General features: G+C 44.2%; 1 protein-coding gene across 6 annotated transcripts in view; it reads left to right on the forward strand.

The window, feature by feature from the left end:
• LOC137095353 (alpha-actinin-4) overlaps positions 1-22,104 on the forward strand; it is a 177,287-nt gene that overhangs the window by 117,866 nt on the left and 37,317 nt on the right. For 3 of the 6 annotated variants that reach the window (XM_067461919.1, XM_067461923.1, XM_067461921.1), the window contains exons 4-9: positions 1,930-2,016; positions 3,094-3,181; positions 4,723-4,801; positions 8,334-8,415; positions 12,738-12,823; positions 21,669-21,761. In XM_067461919.1, coding sequence (XP_067318020.1) covers positions 1,930-2,016; positions 3,094-3,181; positions 4,723-4,801; positions 8,334-8,415; positions 12,738-12,823; positions 21,669-21,761 — 515 coding nt within the window. Of the gene's footprint in view, positions 1-1,929; positions 2,017-3,093; positions 3,182-4,722; positions 4,802-8,333; positions 8,416-10,332; positions 10,419-12,737; positions 12,824-21,668; positions 21,762-22,104 lie in introns of all 6 variants that reach the window. The other 3 variants (XM_067461918.1, XM_067461922.1, XM_067461920.1) reach the window with 1 other exon arrangement.

The raw sequence follows: 22,104 nt of genomic DNA on the forward strand, positions 1-22,104 counted from the left end.
TGTCCAGTGGTTTTTGAGTTATGTTAATCCCACAAACGAACATTACATTTTTATTTATATAGATGCAAAGGCACCAGCAAAACATGGATGTGGATATTTCCAGATCCATTAAAGTGGAACAGCCAGTGTTGGGTGTCTGACACATGTCACCTCTGTATGTTGCATGCTTTCAGCTGGGATGTTGAACTGCATGAACACCAAGCACAAAGTAGCTGCGCTCAATAACATCCTGCGGAAACTTACTGGTAGCGCATGGGGAGCAGACCCAAAATTAATAAGAACATCAGCCCTGGCCTTGTCTTACTCAACTGCTGAGTATGCCTGACCCTGTTTGGCATAAGAATGTTCACGCGAAGCAGGTGAACATAGCACTGAATTAAACATGGAAAATAATCACAGGATGTCTCAAACTTACATCTGTTGATAGACTCTACAACCTAGCTTGCATTGCCTCCTCTGATGTGCAACGGGAAGTTGCTGCTGTGAGAGAAATAAGTTTGAACACTGTGAAGTCCATCCACTGCATGGCTATCAGCCTCTTCCCAATAGACTCAAATCAAGGGAACGTTTCATGGGAACCACTACCACTCCTCTTAATGTTCCCCCAGCAATAGCAAGAGCATAAACCAGGAAATCCCAACTGGATGGCTCCCCCCAAGGGTCTTCTTCCAGGGGCAAACCAAGAATGGGCAACTTGGATGTCCCTGAACCAGTTCAGAAGCAGAGTGGGCAGATCAGAAGACAACCTGGCAAAATGGCATGACCTAAAAGAACCCTCCACCATCTGTGACTGTGGAGCAGAACAAACAACTCCGCAGCTGTATGCTTGTCCACAATGCCCTGCCTCATGTACAGAGGAAGAATTGTTTAAAGCTACAGACAATGCGGTCACTAATGCTCACTTTGGGACCGGGTTGTGGCGCAGCTGGTTGGGAGTCAGCTGCATTAAAATCATTACTGACCAAAAGGTCATGAGTTCGAAGCCAGCCCGGGTCGGCGTAAGCTCCTGACCATTTATCTAGCTTGCTGTCAACCTTTGCAGCCCGAAAGACAGTTGCATCTGTCAAGTAGGAAATTTAGGTACTGTCGAAGGCTTTCATGGCTGGAATCACTAGGTTCTTGTGGGTTTTTTCGGGCTATAGAGCCATGTTCGTCAGGAGAAATGCCTCTAGAACATGGCTCTATAGCCCGAAAAAACCCACAAGAACCTAATTTAGGTACTGCTTATGCGGGGAGGCTAATTTAATAATAATAATAATAATAATAATAATAATAATAATAATAATAAACTTTATTTATACCCTGCTCCATCTCCCCCAGGGCTTACATGAGGCCATGCCCTACACACATTATAATACAAAACATAACAATACCAGGAAATAAAATACATAAAATGCAAAAATCAATATAATAAACGAACAACAGTATAAAAACAAACAATTAAAAACAAAGGCATCTTAACTAATTTAAGATGCCATAAAACTCTCCATCAGAATGTAAAAGAATGAGGAAGTACTCAATTGGCGTCACGAGTGGATGGTGAAGCAACAGCTCCCCCGGTGGCCGGAATTCAAAAAGCATACCCTCATGAAGCTGGAAAGTTAAATAGCCTCTGTGTGTCTGTCTATGTATGTTGTATGTCTATGGCATTGAATGTTTGCCATGTAGATGTGCATTGTGATCCGCCCTGAGTCCCCTGCGGGGTGAGAAGGGCGGAATATAAATACTTCAAATAAATAAATAAATAAATAATTTTAGCAGCTTGTGCGCTTTCTATTTTTATCACTTTTAGACTTAAGCATGCAGTGCTGTTGACACAAAATAAATAAAGCTGGGATGTTCGGCGTAAACACAGTTCTAGTACCTGCTGTGATAAAAATGTGATTTGGTGTCCTGGGTAATGAACGCCTTTGCCTTTTCTCCTTGCAGAAATCGTCGATGGCAATGCAAAGATGACCCTCGGTATGATCTGGACGATCATCCTCCGGTTTGCCATTCAGGATATTTCCGTGGAAGGTAAGATCCACAGGGCTGGGTGGATACGCCTTCTGCATTTCCTGCCGGCGCATGTAATTTATGAGAGAGGAGGGCAATAAATATAATACACTATAGAGGAAGAGGCTTGATAAAAATGCAAGCAGTGAGGCACTGCAAAACGATCCAGGGAGGTGCTCATGCTTAGAATTGCTCTTCCTGTGCTTCCTGCTTCTCTCTCAATCAGTTCCAATAAATCTTTCCCTGGGCAACTGCTTGGCCAGTTGCAGTAAACATCCCTTGCTTTATGGAGCATTTGGCTCTGGCTCTTTGTCAGGTACCTGCTCTGGAAATGCCGGTCCAAGTGTTTATAGGCAGCTGGAGGGAAGCTTTGGAGAATTGAATCCATCTCCTGAAGACTTCCCCTGGGACTCTTTTTTGACCAGAAGGATGCCCACATCAGCATTCATGCACTGCAGCTATGTTTGTTCAATTGGGGTTTTTTCACCCTTATTTGCCATAGAGTGGCACCTTTACATTGAAGTAAAAAAAAAAATCAGGCAGCAGAGAAGAATGCAAGATCTCTAAAGCAGTGTTTCTCAACCTTCCTAATGCCATGACCCCTTAATACAGTTCCTCATGTTGTGATGACCCCCAAATATAACATTACAACCTCTGCGGATGCCTGCCGAAGATGTGGGCGAAACATCAGGAGAGAATGCTACTGGAACACGGCCATACATTCCAGAAAACTCACAGCTACCCATATATGTGTGTGTTTTAAAGAAAATAGCATTCCTTGCTTTTTCCATTTATTGAGATTACATAGAAAATGCAAAGTGAAATCCTCTTGCTTATTTTCACCGGTGTATAAGTACTTTTACAGGCAGTATTCACAGTGTATGAAATGCCTACATTGGGAAGGGCATGCATTCATCCTCTTCAGATGAGGTGCTGGATGTGAATGGCTCAGGCTTCCAGTTTAGTTATTTTACTTTATTTGCATCTGGTTTTTCTCCCAGTATAGGGACACAAGGTGGCTAATACCTCTTCTGCCTTGGTTTAAGTCTTCCAGTTTCAGTTCTAACAGTATTACAACTCCTTTTTCCTCTGATGCAGAAACTTCGGCCAAGGAGGGCCTGTTGCTCTGGTGCCAGAGGAAGACGGCTCCCTACAAGAACGTGAACGTGCAGAACTTCCACATAAGGTAAACATTGGACACAGTCCATCTTGTGGATAGTAGCGTTTACTCTGAGCTACTTGTGTTGGACCACATCGCCCTGAATTCCAGTTAGTGTTGCTTCCTGGTGCTCTAACTTTCTGAAAGACAAAACCAGAAGGCCTTCAAGCAAGCTCAATCCACTTGGAAGTCAAGTTTTTAAAGTCAGAGAGCCAGGCTTGGTAGAATTCATATTTGCTAGCAAAAATTGTTGGGCAAGTGGGCTTATTGACAAAAAGACCTTCCTCATAAATGTATAGCAGACTAACTTAGCAGCCGCGTGACCCAGCACCCATAGCCAAGGGTGATAAATAGAACAAAAACACACAGACCAATTTTATCTCTTCCATAGGAGGCTTTTCTTGGTAGTAAAATAATAATGTTGTACTATTTACAAGAACAAGGTTTCTATAACATCATTAAAGTTCAACCTTTACACATAAGACCTTTTCATACCGAGGCTTATCTCACACAGAGGCTTCTCTCACAGACTGAGACCTTTCTCCCACTGAGGCAAACTAGCACAGAAGCCTACTAAGCTACAGGCACACCTTCTTATATAGCTTTTGCTGAGTGATTGCATCCATCTAACCCTTTCAGTGCTTGACTCATATTTTTGTAATTAGAAATACCTAATTAATTTTTAATATTTCTGACAAAAATTAAGTGCCAATTTGGAAAGGAGGACCATATTTTAGAGGCAGAAGACTTATGGTAGAGCCTTAAATCAAATTATAGTCCTGGGACTGTGTCCGCAACCTCCTCTAGACTCCTGGGACTGTTCCTTTTCTCCTAGAAGGTTCCAGGAGCAGAGCACCTTTCCCATGCATCTCACCAAAACACTTCTTCTACCACTTTGGTTTTAAAAAATGTCTGACCTTTGACATTTTAGGAACAGATAATTGCCTCTCATAATTGCCCATATCTGCAGTAGAGTCTGATTATGCAGGATATGGAGAAGGTAGATTGCTGTTGCATACACATTCACACTATCATTCTGTCAAGCTGAAGAGCAGTTAGGCATGGGTTAGACCAAGCATGGGCCCTCCAACTGTTTTGGACTTCAGCTCCCACAATTCTGAACAGCTGGTAGGAATTGTTTAGAATTGTGGGAGTTGAAGTCCAAAACACCTGGAGGACCAAAGTTTGCCTATGCCTGAGCTAGACAGAAAGCCCATCATCCAGTGCACAATAGACCAAGAAAGCTCAACTGATGCAGGATGTAGATAATAAGAATCAGCTTTGAAAGGAGTACACAGATCCATAGAGCTGAGTCTCAAGCTTGGCCCAAGGGAGCTCTTCCATTTCAGTGTTCTGGTAATTGATGAGCATTGTATTGTATCACATCTGGAGGGCACTGGGTTGGGAGAAGCTGCATTTGATGCTCACCAGGCTTTGCATTTTAATACCTTTTTGTAACAATGCCATCCCATCCCCATTGGTTTTGAGGAACACTATTTCAAAGCTACTTTTTTTCCTCTTTTGTAAAGCCAAGTCACCTCATTGTTTCTTTGGGCTTCTTTTCACAGCTGGAAGGATGGCCTTGCTTTTAATGCCTTGATCCACAGACACAGACCAGAACTCATTGAATACGACAAGCTCAGAAAGGTAGGTCCAGGAGGAACAGCAGGTGCTGTTGCCCTTCCTTCTTGTATTGAACTCTACATACTCTTTTCCGTTGCTCTGTGATTTTCAGTGAATCCAGCAGTGCCTGAAAGTGGTGAGGTTTGCTAGGATCAAATTCCACTTCAGCCAGGATCTCCCTGGAATGTTTGGAGGAAGTTATTATTGTTGGGCAAGTGGGCTTATTAACAAAAGACATTTCTCATAAATGCACAGCAGAGTAATTTATCAGCAGCAGCATGACAAAGCACCAGTAGCCCAAAGTGATAACAAGAACACAGACACACAGACTAATGTTATCTCTTCCATAAGAGACTTTTCTTTGTAGTAAAATAATATAGTTGCACTATTTACAAGAACAAGGTTTCCACAACACAAATAAAGTCCTTTATACTTCCTTCTTTGCTTCTATGCCAAGCTTCTTTCTTATGCAGATAAACAGCTTCACTCTCACAAAACCTCCTCTCACACTGAAATTATACAAGATCTTCACATAGTTGCTTTACACATAGCTTAACACACGAGGCCTTCAACATGGAGCTCCTCTCACCAAAACTTCTCACACGAGGCCTTCTCACACTCTGAGGCCCTCTCAGACTAAGACCTTCCTCACACAGAGGCTTCTCTCACAGACTACCTCACACTCTGAGACCTTCTCCCACAGACTAAGGCCTCTCTCACACTCTGAGGCCCTCTCAGACTAAGACCTTCCTCACACAGAGGCTTCTCTCACAGACTACCTCATACTATGAGGCCTTCTCCCACAGACTAAAGCCTATCTCACACTGTGAGGCCTTCTCTCACAGACTAAGGTATACCTCACACTGTGAGGCCTTCTCTCACAGACTAAGGTCTACTTCACACTGAGACCTTTCTCCCTCTGAGGTTTACCTCAGGCTGACAGCTACTGAGCTACAGGCACACCTGCTTATATAGAACACAATGACCTGTGATAGGTGCTTGAAAGGTGAGTTGTAGAAATAAAAAAAAATGTCCAGTATTAAATCTAGCAACTGTTTATCCTTATTTTGATTACTTGTATTTATCCTTATATTGATACTTATTAGAATTTGTTAAAATCTGCAGCTACTGTTGCCTTTTAATTTTTTTTTAACTAGTGGGATTTTATGATTTTATGTGGTTTGTTATTGTGATAGTGGTCATGCACTTATTGTATTTTATGTTTGCACCTTCAGTGCTTTTGTGAGCCGCCTCAAGTCCCTTCGGGGAGATGGTGGCAGGGTAGAAATAAATAATAATAATAATAATAATAATAATAATAATAATAATTATTATTATTATTATTATTATATTTTGAATGACGATTTTCCATTTCCTCCAGCAATAGAATAAACCTTTTCTGTGTTTTCTTTACACATATACATGCTTTACACATGAGGCCTTTAACCTGGGGCTTCTTTCACTGAAGCTTCTCACACACAGAGGTTTGCCTCACACTCCTCAGGTTGACACTAGCTTTGGCCCACTAACTCCAACAGGTTTTGGCCTACTCGCTCTTTCAGTGCTTGGCTAATGCTGTAGTAATAAAAATACCCAGTTAATTTTTAATATTTCTTGTAATTATCTTTGAGCCTCAGCTCCCTTACTGTGTACAGTGGGAAGAATGCTGGCCAACTTCAGAATAAAAAAGAAATGCAAGATTTTTTGTACACTAAAATATACAGGGAACTAGGGTTGGTGGTAATAAAGCCCGACTGCTCATTGGAGGGAAGAAGAGTAGAGGCCAAGATGAAGTCCTTTGGCCACATCATGAGAAGAAAGGAAAGCTTAGAGAAGACAATGATGCTGGGGAAAATGGAAGGAAAAAGGGAGGGGGGGCGACCAAGGGCAAGATGGATGGATGGCATCCTTGAAGTGACTGGATTGTCCTTGAAGGAGCTGGAGGTGGTGACGGCCAACAGGGAGCTCTGGCGTGGGCTGGTCCATGAGGTCACGAAGAGCCGGAAACGACTGAACGAATGAACAACAACAAGGGTTGGTGGTGCCTGAGAAGATATGAAACTGCTTAGAAATCTCATTGGACTTCGAACTTTTAATGTTGAGTCCTGTGAGTACAGTTCTTTGAGGTTTCTAGCGCCCACTTTTTGCTTGATGTTCAGGCAGTGCTTCTTGTAGGTCAGGGCACGGTCCAGAGTGACTCCCAGGTATTTGGGTGCGCTCCAGTGGGATTCCTTCCCAGGTCATCCTCAGAGCTCGGGATGCTTGTCTGTTCTTGAGATGAAAGGCACATGTCTGTGTTTTAGATGGATTAGGGATCAGTTGGTTTCCCCTGTAATAGGCAGTAAGAGCACCTAGAGCTTCGGAGAGCTTCTGTTCAACCATCTCAAAGCTCCCTGCTTGAGCAGTAATGGCACGATCATCAGCATAGATGAAACTCTCTGTCCCTTCTGGCAGTGGCTGGTCATTTGTGTAAATGTTGAACATGGATGGAGCAAGCACACTCCCCTGAGGCAGGCCATTCTTCTGTTTCCGCCATCTGCTTCTCTGGCCCTGGAACTCAACCCTGGGCGCTAGAAACAATATCATACAAAAGCTGACTGGCACAACCTGGGGATCACAACCAGACACAGTGAAGACATCTGCCCTTGCACTATGCTACTCTGCTGCTGAGTACGCATGTCCAGTGTGGAACACATCTCACCACGCTAAAACAGTGGATGTGGCTCTTAATGAGACATGTCGCATTATCACGGGGTGTCTGTGCCCTACACCACTGGAGAAATTACACTGCTTAGCCGGTATTGCACCACCTGACATCCGCCAGGAAGTAGCAACCAATAGTGAAAGGACCAAGGCAGTGACATCTCCAGCTCATCCCCTGTTTGGGTATCAGCCAGCACATCAACGACTTAAATCAAGAAATAGTTTTCTTAGATCTACAGAGACACTCGCTGGAACACCTCAGCAAGCGAGAGTCCAAAAGTGGCAGGCTCAAACCCAGCACCTCAATCAATGGCTGATACCAAATGAGAGACTCCTCCTGGGCACATAGAAGACTGGTGACTTGGAAGGCGCTGAACAGACTGCGCTCTGGCACCACGAGATACAGAGCCAATCTTAAGAAATGGGGCTACAAAGTGGAATCCACGACATGTGAGTGTGGAGAAGAGCAGACCACAGACCACCTGCTGCAATGCAACTGAGCCCTGCTACCTGCACAACGGAGGACCTTCTTGCGGCAACACCAGAGGCACTCCAAGTGGCCAGATACTGGTCAAAAGACATTCAATCAACTACCAAGTTTGCAAAATTTGTGGGTTTTTTAATCTGTTTGTTTGTTTTGTTCTGTTAGAAATGTAATACAATGGTATGGTTGGTGATGACACAATAAATAAAATAGTTCTTTGAGGGATACATTCTCAAATGTTGGGCTTCGTCGGAGAAGGTATTTGTGGGGAGAAACAAAATGCCCATTTGATCCTGAGATGCTCCTTGCCTAATAATTTGTGTCTTGCGTTGGTGGCATCCAATTTGACAGCTGTGCCTCTTTTCCTAGGACGATCCGGTGACAAATCTGAACAATGCCTTTGAGGTCGCCGAGAAATACCTCGACATTCCCAAGATGTTGGATGCGGAAGGTAAGCTCGGTCTTTATGCCGCGGGGCTCCGTTGGGTCGCATGAATTGCATTTCACAACAGCATCGGGGCTTATAATCAGCAACTCGTAGGAAGAGGTTCCTGGCACTGAAGTGTGTTTTCTGAATCTCTAAGCAGGATTGGATTGCAGAAGCCAAGTCGAGCAATTCAGCTCTGCTTAGATGACTTACTCAGAGTAATTAATCAGATGGTAATCGGCATTCCTGAAGTCGCATTTACACTTAGCCAGTCATTCTTTCCACACTGAACATGCTGGCTTGTCCAGATTCCTCCATCCTGCACATTAAAGCACGCTGGAGGCATGTATGACCATCTTCCCACCTCTCCTCCAGGTCCCAGACTTGGAGGTGAGACTGTTAGGCAACAAATAAAATAAAAATCACACCCTTAAGTTAACTAGGAACAAACTACAGTTCCAGCAGGAACTTTTGGTACAGCTTCAGCTTTGGTTCTGATGTAGTTTGTAGTTCAGTTTTTCTTTCAAGGAAAAGGGATGCAATTCATCACTGCAAAGCCATGAGAGCTTTGCAGCCTTTTGTAAGAGGCCTTGAGCTGTGAAAGGAGGTGGGAGATTGGTAAATGTAGGATAATAATAATAATAATAATAATAATTATTATTATTATTATTATTATTTGTCGTGTCAGGAGTGACTTGAGAAACTGCAAGTCGCTTCTGGTGTGAGAGAATTGGCCGTCTGCAAGGACGTTGCCCAGGGGACGCCTGGATGATTTTATGTTTTTATCATCCTTGTGGGAGGCTTCTCTCATGTCCCTGCATGAGGAGCTGGAGCTGATAGAGGGAGCTCATCCGCCTCTCCCCGGATTCGAACCTGCGACCTGTCGGTCTTCAGTCCTGCCGGCACAGGGTTTTAACCCACTGCGCTACCGGGGGCTCCATAATAATAATAATAATAATAATAATAATAATACTTTATTTATACCCCGCCACCATCTCCCCAAGGGACTCGGAGAGGCTTACATGAGGCCAAGCCCAACAACACATCGATAAAAACAAGAAAGCAATAAACAAAAACAATACAATACAATACAGTTATTATAAATCACAAATAAACAATAACACACAAGAATTTAAAAACCTATGGCCAAGCCAAATGTAATAGTTTAAACTTTAAAAAAAAATAAACACTGGGCATGAACAAGGTAGGATATGTCTGGTATAACGGTTTTAAGGGAAATGAGGGGAGTGCAGTCCAACCTAATCCAATAGTAAAGTGCATTCTGAGGACGTATTGCTGGGAATTTTCCTTATTCTGGGAAGGCGCACTGGAACAACAACGTTTTCAGGCTCCTCCTAAAGACTACGAATGTTGGGGCATGCCTGATATCCTTGGGAAGCGAGTTACAGAGTTGGGGGCCACCACCGAGAAGACCCTCTCCCTCGTCCCCACCAATCGCTCCTGCGAGGGAGGCGGGAGCACGAGCAGGGCCTCTCCAGATGATTGAAGAGATTGTGTGGGTTTGTACACACAGGTAGACGGGTCCCAAACCGTTCAGGGCTTTGTTGGTAAGAACCTTCTCCTTGAATTGGGACCGGAAAATGAACGGCAGCCAATGGAGCTCCTTAAACAGGGAAGTCGCACCAGTTAGTAACCTGGCTGCCGCCCGTTGTACCAATTGAAATTTCCGGGCCATTTTCAAGGGCAGCCCCACGTAGAGTGCATTACAGTAATCCAATCTGGAGGTGACTAAGGCATGGATAACTGTCTTCACTTCTGAACTGATCAAGTAGTTTACATTGTTGACTGTAGTTCACTTTCTCAGGCTGTTATATTTTGCTTACAGAAGAGCGACGGATCTGGTGGACTTGATGACGCAAGATCCAATCGAGTCAGGGCTTTGTCTTGCAGCGTATTTAACCCTTGTTGTTCACTTTCCAGATATTGTCAACACAGCTCGTCCCGATGAGAAGGCTATTATGACCTATGTCTCCAGCTTCTATCATGCCTTCTCTGGCGCACAGAAGGTACCAGAAGTGACCGAGCCTTCAGCATTAACCGCTCTTCTCTTCTTTTCCTTCCAGCATCCTGTGCTCTCCTGATTTCTCTTGCCAAGGGCAACACCTTCCCAGCAGCTCAAACCTCAGCTAGATCAGGGCATGTGCAGAGGTCATTCTCCCCCATAGCTAATTCATCTTGAGCCTTAACTCTCTCTTTGTTGTCAAATTGAGCTTCAAAGGCTCAATATTTGAGGGATTCTGGGCAAAAATGTGCTAAAAAGGACATTTGAGGTACCTCCATGTTCTTCAGGTAGACCTCCAACCAGTCTAGTATTTTCATAGTTACATTGTCTACCTTTTGCTCAATGGATAAAACAAATTAAATGTAAACATTGGGTTTTTATACATATATAAATTAATGCATTTTTGAGAAACTGCGAGGATTGGCAACCTTCTATTTAATAAATATAGTTAATTGTATTTAATAGAATCATAGAGTTGGAAGAGACCTCATGGGCCATCCAGTCCAACCCCATTATGCCAAGAAGCAGGAATATTGCATTCAAATCACCCCTGACAGATGGCCATCCAGCCTCTGTTTAAAAGCCTCCAAAGAAAGAGCCTCCACCACACTCCGGGGCAGAGAGTTCCATTGCTGAACGGCTCTCACAGTCAGGAAGTTCTTCCTCATGTTCAGATGGAATCTCCTTTCTTGTAGTTTGAAGCCATTGCTCCGCGTCCTAGTCTCCAGGGAAGCAGAAAACAAATACTTATGGATAAGAAGAGGCAATTGCTAACTCTTCTTCCTTCGTTGTCTCAGTGGCAATTATTGTCCAGCTCCTACTAATTAAAACGTGACTCAGTTGAAATTTGATGAATCCTGCAGTCTTAAATGTATTTTATTAAGAAATCATCCCTATTGAGTGTGAAACAGGAGGTATGCACTACGTCAGCTGAATGTGGCAGCCCTAAAAAGCTCTTGCTGCTGAAAGCTGACGAGATAAAGCAGAGATGAGGAGACCTGTTCCTCTAGATGTTGAATTCCAGTTCCTATCCTTGGAGTCCTCGTGGACAACAAATTCAACATGAGCCAACAATGTGATGCTGCAGCTAAAAAATCCAATGGGATTTTGGCCTGCATAAACATGAGTCTAGTGTCTAGACCCAGGGAAGTCTAAACCCTTCTATTCTGCCTTGATTAGACCACACCGGGAATGCTGTGTCCAGTTCTGGGCACCATAATTTCTACTGTTTTTACTGTTTGTGAACCGCCGTGAGTCGCCTTCGGGCTTGAGATACAGCGGTATATAACCAAAGTAAATAAATAAATAATAAAATAAATAATTGAAGGGAGATGTTAACAAGCTGGAATATGTCCAGAGGAGAGTGACTAAAATGATCAAGAGTCTGGAGAACAAGCCCTATGAGGAGTGGCTTAAAGAGCTGGGCATGTTTAGCCTGCAGAAGAGAAGACTGAAGGGAAACATGATAGCCATTATAAATATGTGAGGGGAAGTCACAGGGAGGAGGGAGCAAGCTTGTTTTTGCTGCCCTAGAGACTAGGACACAGAGCAATGGCTTCAAACTACAAGAAATGAGATTCCACCTGAACATGAGGAAGAACTTCCTAACTGTGAGAGTCATTCAGCAGTGGAACTCTCTGCCCCGGAGTGTGGTGGAGGCTCCTTCTTTGGAAGCTTTTAAACAGAGGCTGGATGGCTATCTGTTGGGGGTGCTTTGAACGCGATTGTCCTGCTTCTTGGCAGAATGGGGTTGGACTGGATAGCCCACGAGGTGTCTTCCAACTCTTTGATTCTTTCAGTTCTGACAAACCTGACCAAGGGCGAGAAAAGTAAATGATAGGTCACCAACATCTGGAGAACCAAAGATTCCCAGCTCTGAAGTGGAGCTTTGTAAACAGATTTTTTTTTGTCATGTCAGGAGCAACTTGACAAACTGCAAGTTGCTTCTGGTGTGAGAGAATTGGCCCAGGAGACGCCCAGATGTTTTGATGTTTTATCATCCTTGTGGGAGGCTTCTCTCATGTCCCCGCATGAGGAGCTGGAGCTGATAGAGGGGGCTCCTCCGCCTCTCCCCAGATTCGAACCTGCGACCTGTCAGTCTTCAGTTCTGCCGGCACGAGGGTTTAACCCACTGCGCCACAGATGAGATGACCCAAGAGGACAGAGTCCTGACCCAGCTGAGATTTGGGCTGCTAAGGGGCGTGAAGGCTCGCCTTGCCCCTGCCCCTTTGCCTCCGCTCCATTGCATGGCCGATCAGGGCCGGGTAGACCTTGCACTGTGCCTTTGACTCTGCCTCCGTTTTTCTCTTTTCCTCCTGCGCAGATATTGTAGGCACGCTCAGGCCCGATGAGAAGGCCATCATGACCTACGTCTCCTGCTTCTATCACGCTTTTTCGGGGGCTCAGAAGGTGAGCTTTGGCTGGGTAGGGCTGCTGGCTGCCGCTTTCCAAGGTATCTGACTATTGTAAGCTGTCACTAACTTGTTCCCTAATCAACTTTCTGGAGCATGGCATTGAGACTGGCTTGAAAGGGCTTCGAGAAGACAAGGGGTGGCAGGATATCAACGGCCTAGTAGTCTTGGACCAAGAAAGCTTTTGTATCAGGGGGCCAGGAAGGCAAAGGAAATAGAGTTATCTATTCTTGGGCATCAGTTCTTGAAGAAGAGCAAGTAAGGAAAGTGTGATGTTGACAACATCTCTTTGCTTACATCCATTTGGATTGTTTTGCTGCTGCTGACAGGTGGGAAGAAACCAAGCCTAGACCCATTAGGAAATGATGAAATCTCTCAGAAGGAATCTCACATAGTTTCTATCATTCTTCCAATTCTTTGCACCTTCATTTGAGTTTTATTATTGATCATGAATTAATTCCCATGCACACTGCACATATCTTATTTGTAGTTCAAAAAACACTTAAAAACAATACAATAATTAAAATGAAGAACCATTTTAACAAATATAAACTTATTAGTATTTCAATGGGAAGTGTGGGCCTGTGTTTGGCTGATGAGATAGGGTTGTTGTTGTTGTTGTGTGCTTTTAAGTCGTTTCAGACTTAGGTTGACCCTGAGCGAGGGCCGGGTAAATGACCTTGGAGGGCCGTATCCAGCCCCCGGGCCATAGTTTGCGGACCAATGCTGGCCACATGACCTTGGAGGTGTCTGTGGACAGCGCTGGCTCTTCAGCTTCGAAATGGAGATTAGCACCACCCCCAGAGTCGGACACGACTAGACTTAATTTCAGGGAAACCTTTACTTTTGCTATCAGAGTTCATCCTTTTGGAGCAGAATTATATTTGTCTTGTTAGGAATTGTGGGAGTTGAAGTCCAAAACACCGGGAGGGGCAAAGTTTGCCCATGCCTGAGATTGCTTGTTGCTTCTCCCAATTAGCATAGATTTGGACAAAACTTGGGGAAGTTACTTTTTGGGGTGACCGCTCCCAGAATCCCCCTAGTCAGCAGAGTCAGTGGTTATGCAGGCTTATCTGGGACCCGGAGTCCAAAAATGCCACATTGTCAAGCTCTGGAACTTGAGAGGTGGCAGAATACTTTACTGAGCTGAGGTTGCATACACCTCTGGGTACCTCAGGTTACCCAGCTCTGCAGATCTCCTTCCATTGCCTTCCTCTGGGGCTGAGAGAGTGAAACATGCCCGAGGTCGGCCAGTGGGTTTCACTCAACAGAAATTATAGCGTATTGTTAAATGGCCTGGACTCTGCACACTTCATTCCCATCACTCAGCATCCGACGGAGGAGGAATTGGAGAAGGGCAGACTTCCTCAATCTGGTAATCGATCCAGTTCCCCTGAATTAATTATGGCTTAGCCAAGCAGGCAAATCTCTGTGTATATCAGCAGTAGGCCAAGACCGGGGACAATTTTTTCCCTTTGAGATCTGTTGCAGGACTCACAAAATGCTTCTGGTTTTGTGGGGAAACCCCTTTGGAGATGGCATGGGGCTACAAAGTGCTTTTTAAGAAGACAAACAGCACTTGTGGAGGCTTCCTGAAGGAGGGATTTCTCCTTTTCCAGCCAAATCTCTTTCCCCAGGAAGTTCCAATGACCCCACAGGCCACAAAAAGGAACTTGGGAGCCACATGCTCAATCTTCACTCAGCCATATCATGGAAGACCCAGATTCTTTTGGTCTTTCCTGAAATGGAAAATGTTTTCTAAGTGCATTTTCCACTACAACTGTTTGGCAGCATGGAAAGAAAGCTTCTTACACCACAACTTGAGAAAATGCTGTTGGGAGGACTTTGTTGGGCGAGTGGGCATATTAACAAAAGAACGTTCCTATGAATGTATAGCAGAGTAACTTATTAGCAGCGGCGTGACCCACATGAGGCCTTTTCATACTGAGGCTTACCTGACACAGAGGCTTCTCTCACAGACTAAGGACTACCTCACACTGTGAGGCCTTCTCACAGACTGAGAACTTTCTCCCACTGAGGCAAACTAACACAGAGACCTACTAAGCTACAGGCACATCTGCTTATATAGAACTACAGCTTTTGCTGAGTCATTACATCCATTTAACCCTTTCAGTGCTTGTCTCACATTTTTGTAATTAAATTGTAATTAAACCAGTAGTCCAAAGTGATAAAAAGAACCAAAACACACAGACCAATGTTATCTCTTCCATAGGAGGCTTTTCTTTGTAGTAAAATAATATAGTTGCACTATTTACAAGAACAAGGTTTCCACAACACAAATAAAGTCTTTTATACTTCTTTCTTTGCTTCCACGCTGGGCTTCTTCCTCATGCAGATAAACAGCTTCGCTCTCATTGAGCCTCCTCTCACAACAAACTTATATTGGAGCTTCACACAGTAGCTTTTAACATAGACCAATGTTGTCTCTTCCATAATTTACTGTTTACAAGAACAAGGTTTCCATAACACAAATAAAGTTCAGCCTTCACACTGGAGTTTCACACACAAGAGCTGTCTCATACCGAGGCTTACCTCACACAGTGGCTTCTCTCACAGACTAAGGCCTACCTTATACTTAGGCCGCCTAACAATGAGGCTTATTCTCCCACTGAGGTCTACCTCAAACTGACAGCTACAGGCACACCTGCTTATATTAACCTGCAGTTTTTACACATGAGGCCTTTAACCTGGGGCTTCTTTCACCAAAGTTTCTCATACTAGGCCTTGAGAAGAGACATGATAACCATGTATAAATATGTGAGAGGAAATCATAGGGAGGAGGGAGCTGCCCTGGAGACTAGGACACGGAACAATGGCTTCAAACGACAAGAAAGGAGATTCCATCTGAACATGAGGAAGAACTTCCTGACTGTGAGAGACGTTCAGCAGTGGAACTCTCTGCCCCGGAGTGTGGTGGAGGCTTTTAAACAGAGGAAGCTTTTAAACAGAGGCTGGATGGCCATCTGTCGGGGGTGCTTTGAATGTGATTTTCCTGCTTCTTGGCAGAATGGGGTTGGACTGGATGGCCCATGAGGTCTCTTCAAACTCTATGATTCTATGATTTACACTCGGCCTTCTCATAGACTTAGGCCTACCAACATTGAGGCCTATTCTCCCGCTGTGCCATACACCGAGCAGGAACACCTAGGCAAAGCAGTAAAATTAGGAAAAACAATAAAGTTCAGAGGGGTGGCCAAAGACCATCAGAAGACACAGTATTTTCTATTGGTCATGGGGGTTCTGTGTATGAAGTTTAGCCCAATTCTCTCATTGTTGGAGTTCAGAAAGCTCTTTGATTGTAGCTGAACTATAAATCCCAGCAACTACAACTCCCAAATGTCAAGGTCTATTATCTCTAACCTCCTCCAGTATTCACATTTGGGCATGTTGAGTATGTCCGTGCCAAGTTTGGTCCAGATCCATCATTGTTTAAGTCCATAGTGCTTTCTGGATGTAGGTGAACTACAACTCCAAAATCTCAAGGTCAATGCCTATCAAACCCTTCCAGTATTTACTGTTGGTCATAAGAGTTCTGTGTGCCAAGACTGGTTAAATTCAGTCATTGGTGTAGTTCAGAATGCTCTTTGATTGTAGGTGTACTATAAGTCCCAGCAACTACAACTTCCAAATGTCAAGGTCTATTTTCCCATGTCAAGGTCTATTTTCCCAAACTCCACCAGTGTTCACATTTAGGCAAATTGAGCATTCCTGCCAAGTTGGGTCCAGATCCATCATTGTTTGAGTCCATTGTGCTCTATGGATGTATGTGAACTACAATTCCAAAACTCAAGGTCAATGCCAACCAAACCCTTCCAGTATTTTCTGTTGGTTATGGGAGTTCTGTGTGCCAAGTTTGGTTCAATTCCATCGTCGGTGGAGTTCAGAATGCTCTTTGATTGTAGGTGAACTATAAATCCCAGCAACCACAACGCCCAAATTCCAAGGTCTATTTTCCCCAAATTCCACCAGTGTTCACATTTGGGCGTATTGAGTATGTTCGTGCCAAGTTTGGTCCAGATCCATCATTGTTTAAGTCCACAGTGCTCTCTGGATGTAGATGAACTACAACTCCAAAACTCAAGGTCAATGCCTATCAAACCCTTCCTGTATTTACTGTTGGTCATAGGAGTTCTGTGTGCCAAGACTGGTTAAATTCAGTCATTGGTGTAGTTCAGAACGCTCTTTGATTGTATGTGAACTATAAATCTCAGCAACTACCTCTCCCAAATGACAGCATCAATCTCCCCTTCAACCCCACTAGAATTCAAATTTGGGTGTATCGGGCATTTGTGCCGATTTTGGTCCAGTGAATGAGAATACATCCTGCATATCAGATACGTACATGATAATTCATAACAGCAGCAAAATTACAGTTGTGAAGTAGCAACAAAAATAGTGTTATGGTCGGGGGTCACCACAACATGAGAGAACTGGACTAAGGGGTCGCGGCATCGGGGAGGTTGAGAACCACTGCTGTAGACCACTGGTTCTCAACCTGGGGACCCCAGATGTTTTTGGCCTACAATTCCCAGAAATCCCAGCCAGTTTACCAGCTGTTAGGATTTCTGGGAGTAGAAGGCCCAAAACATCTGGGGACCCCAGGTTGAGAACCACTGCTGTAGACGATGCTCATGGCTATGATTCAACATTCACGTGGCCTCCTCCAACTCTCAGCAAGTCCCAAAAGTTTTGCCTAATTCTGCTCAGCAAAGAAGGCCCACATAAGGGCAGACTGTGCATTAAGCAGAGGAGAGAAATTACGTCACTCGAATGTTTTTTGCGGTTCTTTTTGACGAGAACATGGGAAGGACCCTACTTTTGTCTTCCTCTCCCCGCTCCCCATCCCCAGCCAGTGTCTTAACATGTTAGATCTGCCGCCAGTGTGTTTTGCATTAAGGCCGAGCGTTAATTTATTGGCTCCGAATGTGTAAATCCTTTGTAGGCAGGAAGTGGAGCCGTTCTTCCCCTGGCCGGCGGTCTTTCTACATCTTCCAGCTGGAGGAGACAGTTCTTCCCCGCAGAAATACACACACACCAAACTAAATTTGGTTGTACCCCTCGATTTGCAAACAAACACTCCCTAATGTGGGGTGGAAAGGGCCGGACCGTGTAACATGCTAGCTTTGCCGATCCCTTTTAAAAGAACTATCACTATTGTTGTTGTTATTGCCCTTTGTGTCTGATCCGAGGCTTTTGGAGGGAGCTCATCTGGTGTGTTCTTTCCATCAGATGGGATTGATTAGCCGCCTTGTAGCTACACCGGCTGCCCTTCCCGCCTGCCTCTGTGGTTGCTTTGTCGGTCTTCAGTCCTGCCGGCACAGGGGTTTAACCCACTGCGCCACTGGGGGCTCATGTAAATGGAATAATAACAATAATAATAGAGTAAAATAATAAATAATAAAAATAGAGTAAAATAATAAATGTAATAATAATAATAATAATAATAGAGAAAAATAAATGTAACAATAATAATAAATATAGTGAAATAATAAATGTAATAAAAATAATAATCATAACCCAAGTATAAGCCGAGGGGGGCTTTTTCAGTCTTAAAAAAGGGCTGAAAAACTCAGCGTATACTCAAGTATATACGGGAAGCCCCAATTAAGAAATCAGTTGGTATCATTATGGGCCAAAGCGTACGATTCCAATCTTCCCCTCCATAATACAAACCTCATCCAAAGCAGCTTAATGTTTTCAAGTATGACCTTCCTTCCAACAAACTAGCCATTGCCAGGTGAAATAAGAGACAGGGCTCCAAATTAGTTGGATTGAAAGGTAAATGTCAACTTGAGTGGCTTGTCACATATCAAAGGGACAAGAGCACTGGCCCTTATTTCCCTTGGCTGCCCTGCTGCAAACCAGCTTCATAAAACAAACATAGGAAGAAAAAACCCTGTGCTGTGTGGCTTATATTTTCCCTCCTGATAGAACAATGCTTTTCTTTCTTTCCTCCTTTCTTTCTTTTGGCTCTCCTATTCTGTTGGCAATTCATTTCTTCCATGGCTCTCTCTCTCCCTCTTCCCATCCTTTTGTAGACCCTCATCACCCTTTCTGTTGATGTCTGGCTTCCATCTCCTTCCCTTGGACTCTCTCTGCTCCTTGCAAGGTACTTGATCTCTTGATTTTTTCCACCCATCCCATAGTTTCTGTGCCGTTCTTCTGCTTTCTCCTTTCACTTAAACCTGGCTACTGTGCATTATGGAGGGGTGCCTTGGGTAAGTTGGTTTGGAGCTCATGGGAGTTGCAGTCCTCGGGAGGGCCACACTTTACCAGCCTTGAATTAAATGAGGGAACGATAAGATTATGATCATATACAAAAAGAGAAGGGAAGAAAAGATTTGCAAGAGGCTGCAATGTTAAATGCAAATGCAAATTTAAAATTGAAACCCCTAAACCAGCATTTCTCAATCTGGGGGTCGGGAGGGGCCAGCAAAAACCATCAGAAAACACAATATTTTCCATTGGTTGTGGGAGTTCTGTGTGGGAAGTTTGGCCCAAATCTATTGTTGGTGGGGTTCAGAATGCTCTTTGATTGTAGGTGAACTATAAATCCCAGCAACTACAACCCCCAAATATCAAGGTCTGTTTTCCCCAAACTCCACCCAATGTTCACTTTTGGGTATATTGAGTATTTCTGCCATGTTTGGTCCAGATCCATCATTGTTTGAGTCCACAGTGCTCTCTGGATGTAGGTGAACTACGACTCCAAAACTCAAGGTCAATGCCCAACAAACCCTTCCAGTATTTTATGTTGGTCATGGGAGTTCTGTGTGCCAAATTTGGTTCAATTCCATCATTGATGGAGTTCAGAATGCTCTTTGAATGTAAGTGAACTATAAATCCCAGCAACTTCGACTCCCAAATGTCAAGGTCTATTTTCCTCCAACTCCACCAGTGTTCATATTTGAGCATATTGAGTATTCATCCCAAGTTTGGTCCAGATCCATCATTGTTTGACCCCAGAGTGCTCTCTAGATGTAGGTGAACTACAACTCCAAAACTCAAAGTCAATGCCCACCAAACCCTTCCAGTATTTTCTATTGTGTGCCAAATTTGGTTCAATTCCATCATTGGTGGAGTTCAGAATGCTCTTTGATTGTAGGTTGACTATAAATCCCAGCAACTACAACTCCCAAATGACAAAATCAATCGCCCCCAACCCCACCAGTATTCAAATTTGGACATATCGGGTGTTTGTGCCAAATTTGGTCCATAAATGAAAATACATCCTGCATATCAGATATTTACATTACGATTCATAACAGTAGCAAAATTAGAGTTATGAAGTAGCAACAAAAATAATGTTATGGTTGGGGGGCCTCACAATATGAGGAACTGTATTTAGGGGGTCACAGCATTCGGAAGGTTGAGAAACACAGCTCTAAACAGATACCAGTTTGTAAAGAAGAATATAATGGCCTGATTCAGTCATGTCCATTTTGGCTTCTTAAGTCAACATAGGCATGAGTCTCATGCTCGCATACCCCTTCCACATATGGTGTCTTTTTGGTGGGCTATAATTCAGCGCTTGATGGGTCACTGTTGAACATCCATGATCAGTGTTGTCGAAGGCTTTCATGGCTGGAATCACTGGGTTGTTGCGAGTCTTCCAGGCTATTTATTTATCGTGTCACGGGCAACCAGACAATTGTATTACATTTCTAACAGAACTAAACAAACAAGCAGACAAAACACAAAGTTTGCAAGCTTGGTAGTTGATTAAATGTCCTTTGACCAGTATCTGGCTAGGCTGTATGGCCATGTTCCAGAAGCATTCTCTCCTGACGTTTCATCCATATCTATGGCAGCCATCCTCAGAGGTTCTAAGGTCTTGACAACCTCTGAGAATGCCTGCCATAGATGCAGGCAAAACGTCAGAAGAGAATGCTTCTAGGACATGGCCATACAGCACGTAAAACTCACAACCACCCATATATTTTTTTTTGTTGTGCCAGGAGCAACCTGAGAAACTGCAAGTTGCTTCTGGTGTGAGAGAATTGGCCGTCTGCAAGGACATTGCCTAGGGGACGCCTGGATGATTTGATGTTTTATCATCCTTGTGGGTGGCTTCTCTCATGTCCCCGCATGAGGAGCTGGAGCTGATAGAGGGAGCTCATCCGCCTCTCCCCGGATTCAAACCTGCGACCTGTCGGTCTTCAGTCCTGCCGGCACAGGGTGAAGACTGACAGGTCGCAGGTTTGAATCCGGGGAGAGGCGGATGAGCTCCCTCTATCAGCTCCAGCTCCTCATGCCAGCCACCCATGATCAGTGTGGTTATCAGTATTGGGACAAGCTAGGACCCAAAACCATGGTTTGAAGTTAGTTTCCCAGCTTGAGAAACCGTATCTATCCAAGGAAACATTTGATCCAACTGATGGTCTCCCCTTTGGATGAAGAACACTCAGATTTAGAGTTGCTCCAAGAGTGATCATTCAGGGCAGTCCATTTCCAGGGAACTTATTCAGTCTGTAAATACAGAAGTCTGATGAATCTTGTTCTTAGCTTCCAGTAGATCATTGGTAATGTTAGGCCAGTGCGTAGAAGATAGCACTCATACAAGAATTCTTGTTTTGATTGCAAGAGGAATTATGGAAGAGGGTAAGCTTGGTCTGCCAAACCTCCAGAGTCTGCTGCAAAGTTTGCCGGCTTCGCTTTGAAATGGTTCTTTCTTTGCTGTCACTCGACTTGGTGGTTTCTGCAGACTTCACTTTGCAGCCATCTACGTTTTCCCACTGCAGCTTCACTTTAGGCAAGTTTTAACTGTATGGGCCCAATTATCTTTTGGGTTCTTATTCCCCTCCTCGTGTGTTTCTCTCTAGGCTGAGACAGCCGCAAACAGGATTTGCAAAGTGCTGGCGGTGAACCAGGAGAATGAGCACCTGATGGAAGACTACGAAAAGCTGGCTTCTGATGTGAGTATTTCGGGCGTACGGGCCTCCTTTCTTGCAATTGGCCTCTCTTGGTCTTCCCTGCAAGAGCTATGCCCACTGCACTTCCTTGAAAGTGGGCATATCCAAAAGGAAAACAAAGGGCTCACAGGAGGAAATATAATGCATCTCACTTCTCAATCTCCAAACTTATGCTTTAGCTGCAAGCCCCCTTCCTCCACAGCTGGTAGATCACCGCAAGAGGCAGAGGAACATCTGGCTTTTCCCTGTATACAGATATTGATTAGTGGCACATCCACTGGAATCTTCCCGTGTTTCCTGGCGGAATATGTAATCTCCTCCTCTCTCCTCCAGCCACTGAATAGTC

The sequence above is a fragment of the Anolis sagrei genome, chromosome Y (genome assembly GCF_037176765.1).
Source record: "Anolis sagrei isolate rAnoSag1 chromosome Y, rAnoSag1.mat, whole genome shotgun sequence".
Taxonomy (NCBI): Eukaryota; Metazoa; Chordata; class Lepidosauria; order Squamata; family Dactyloidae; genus Anolis; species Anolis sagrei.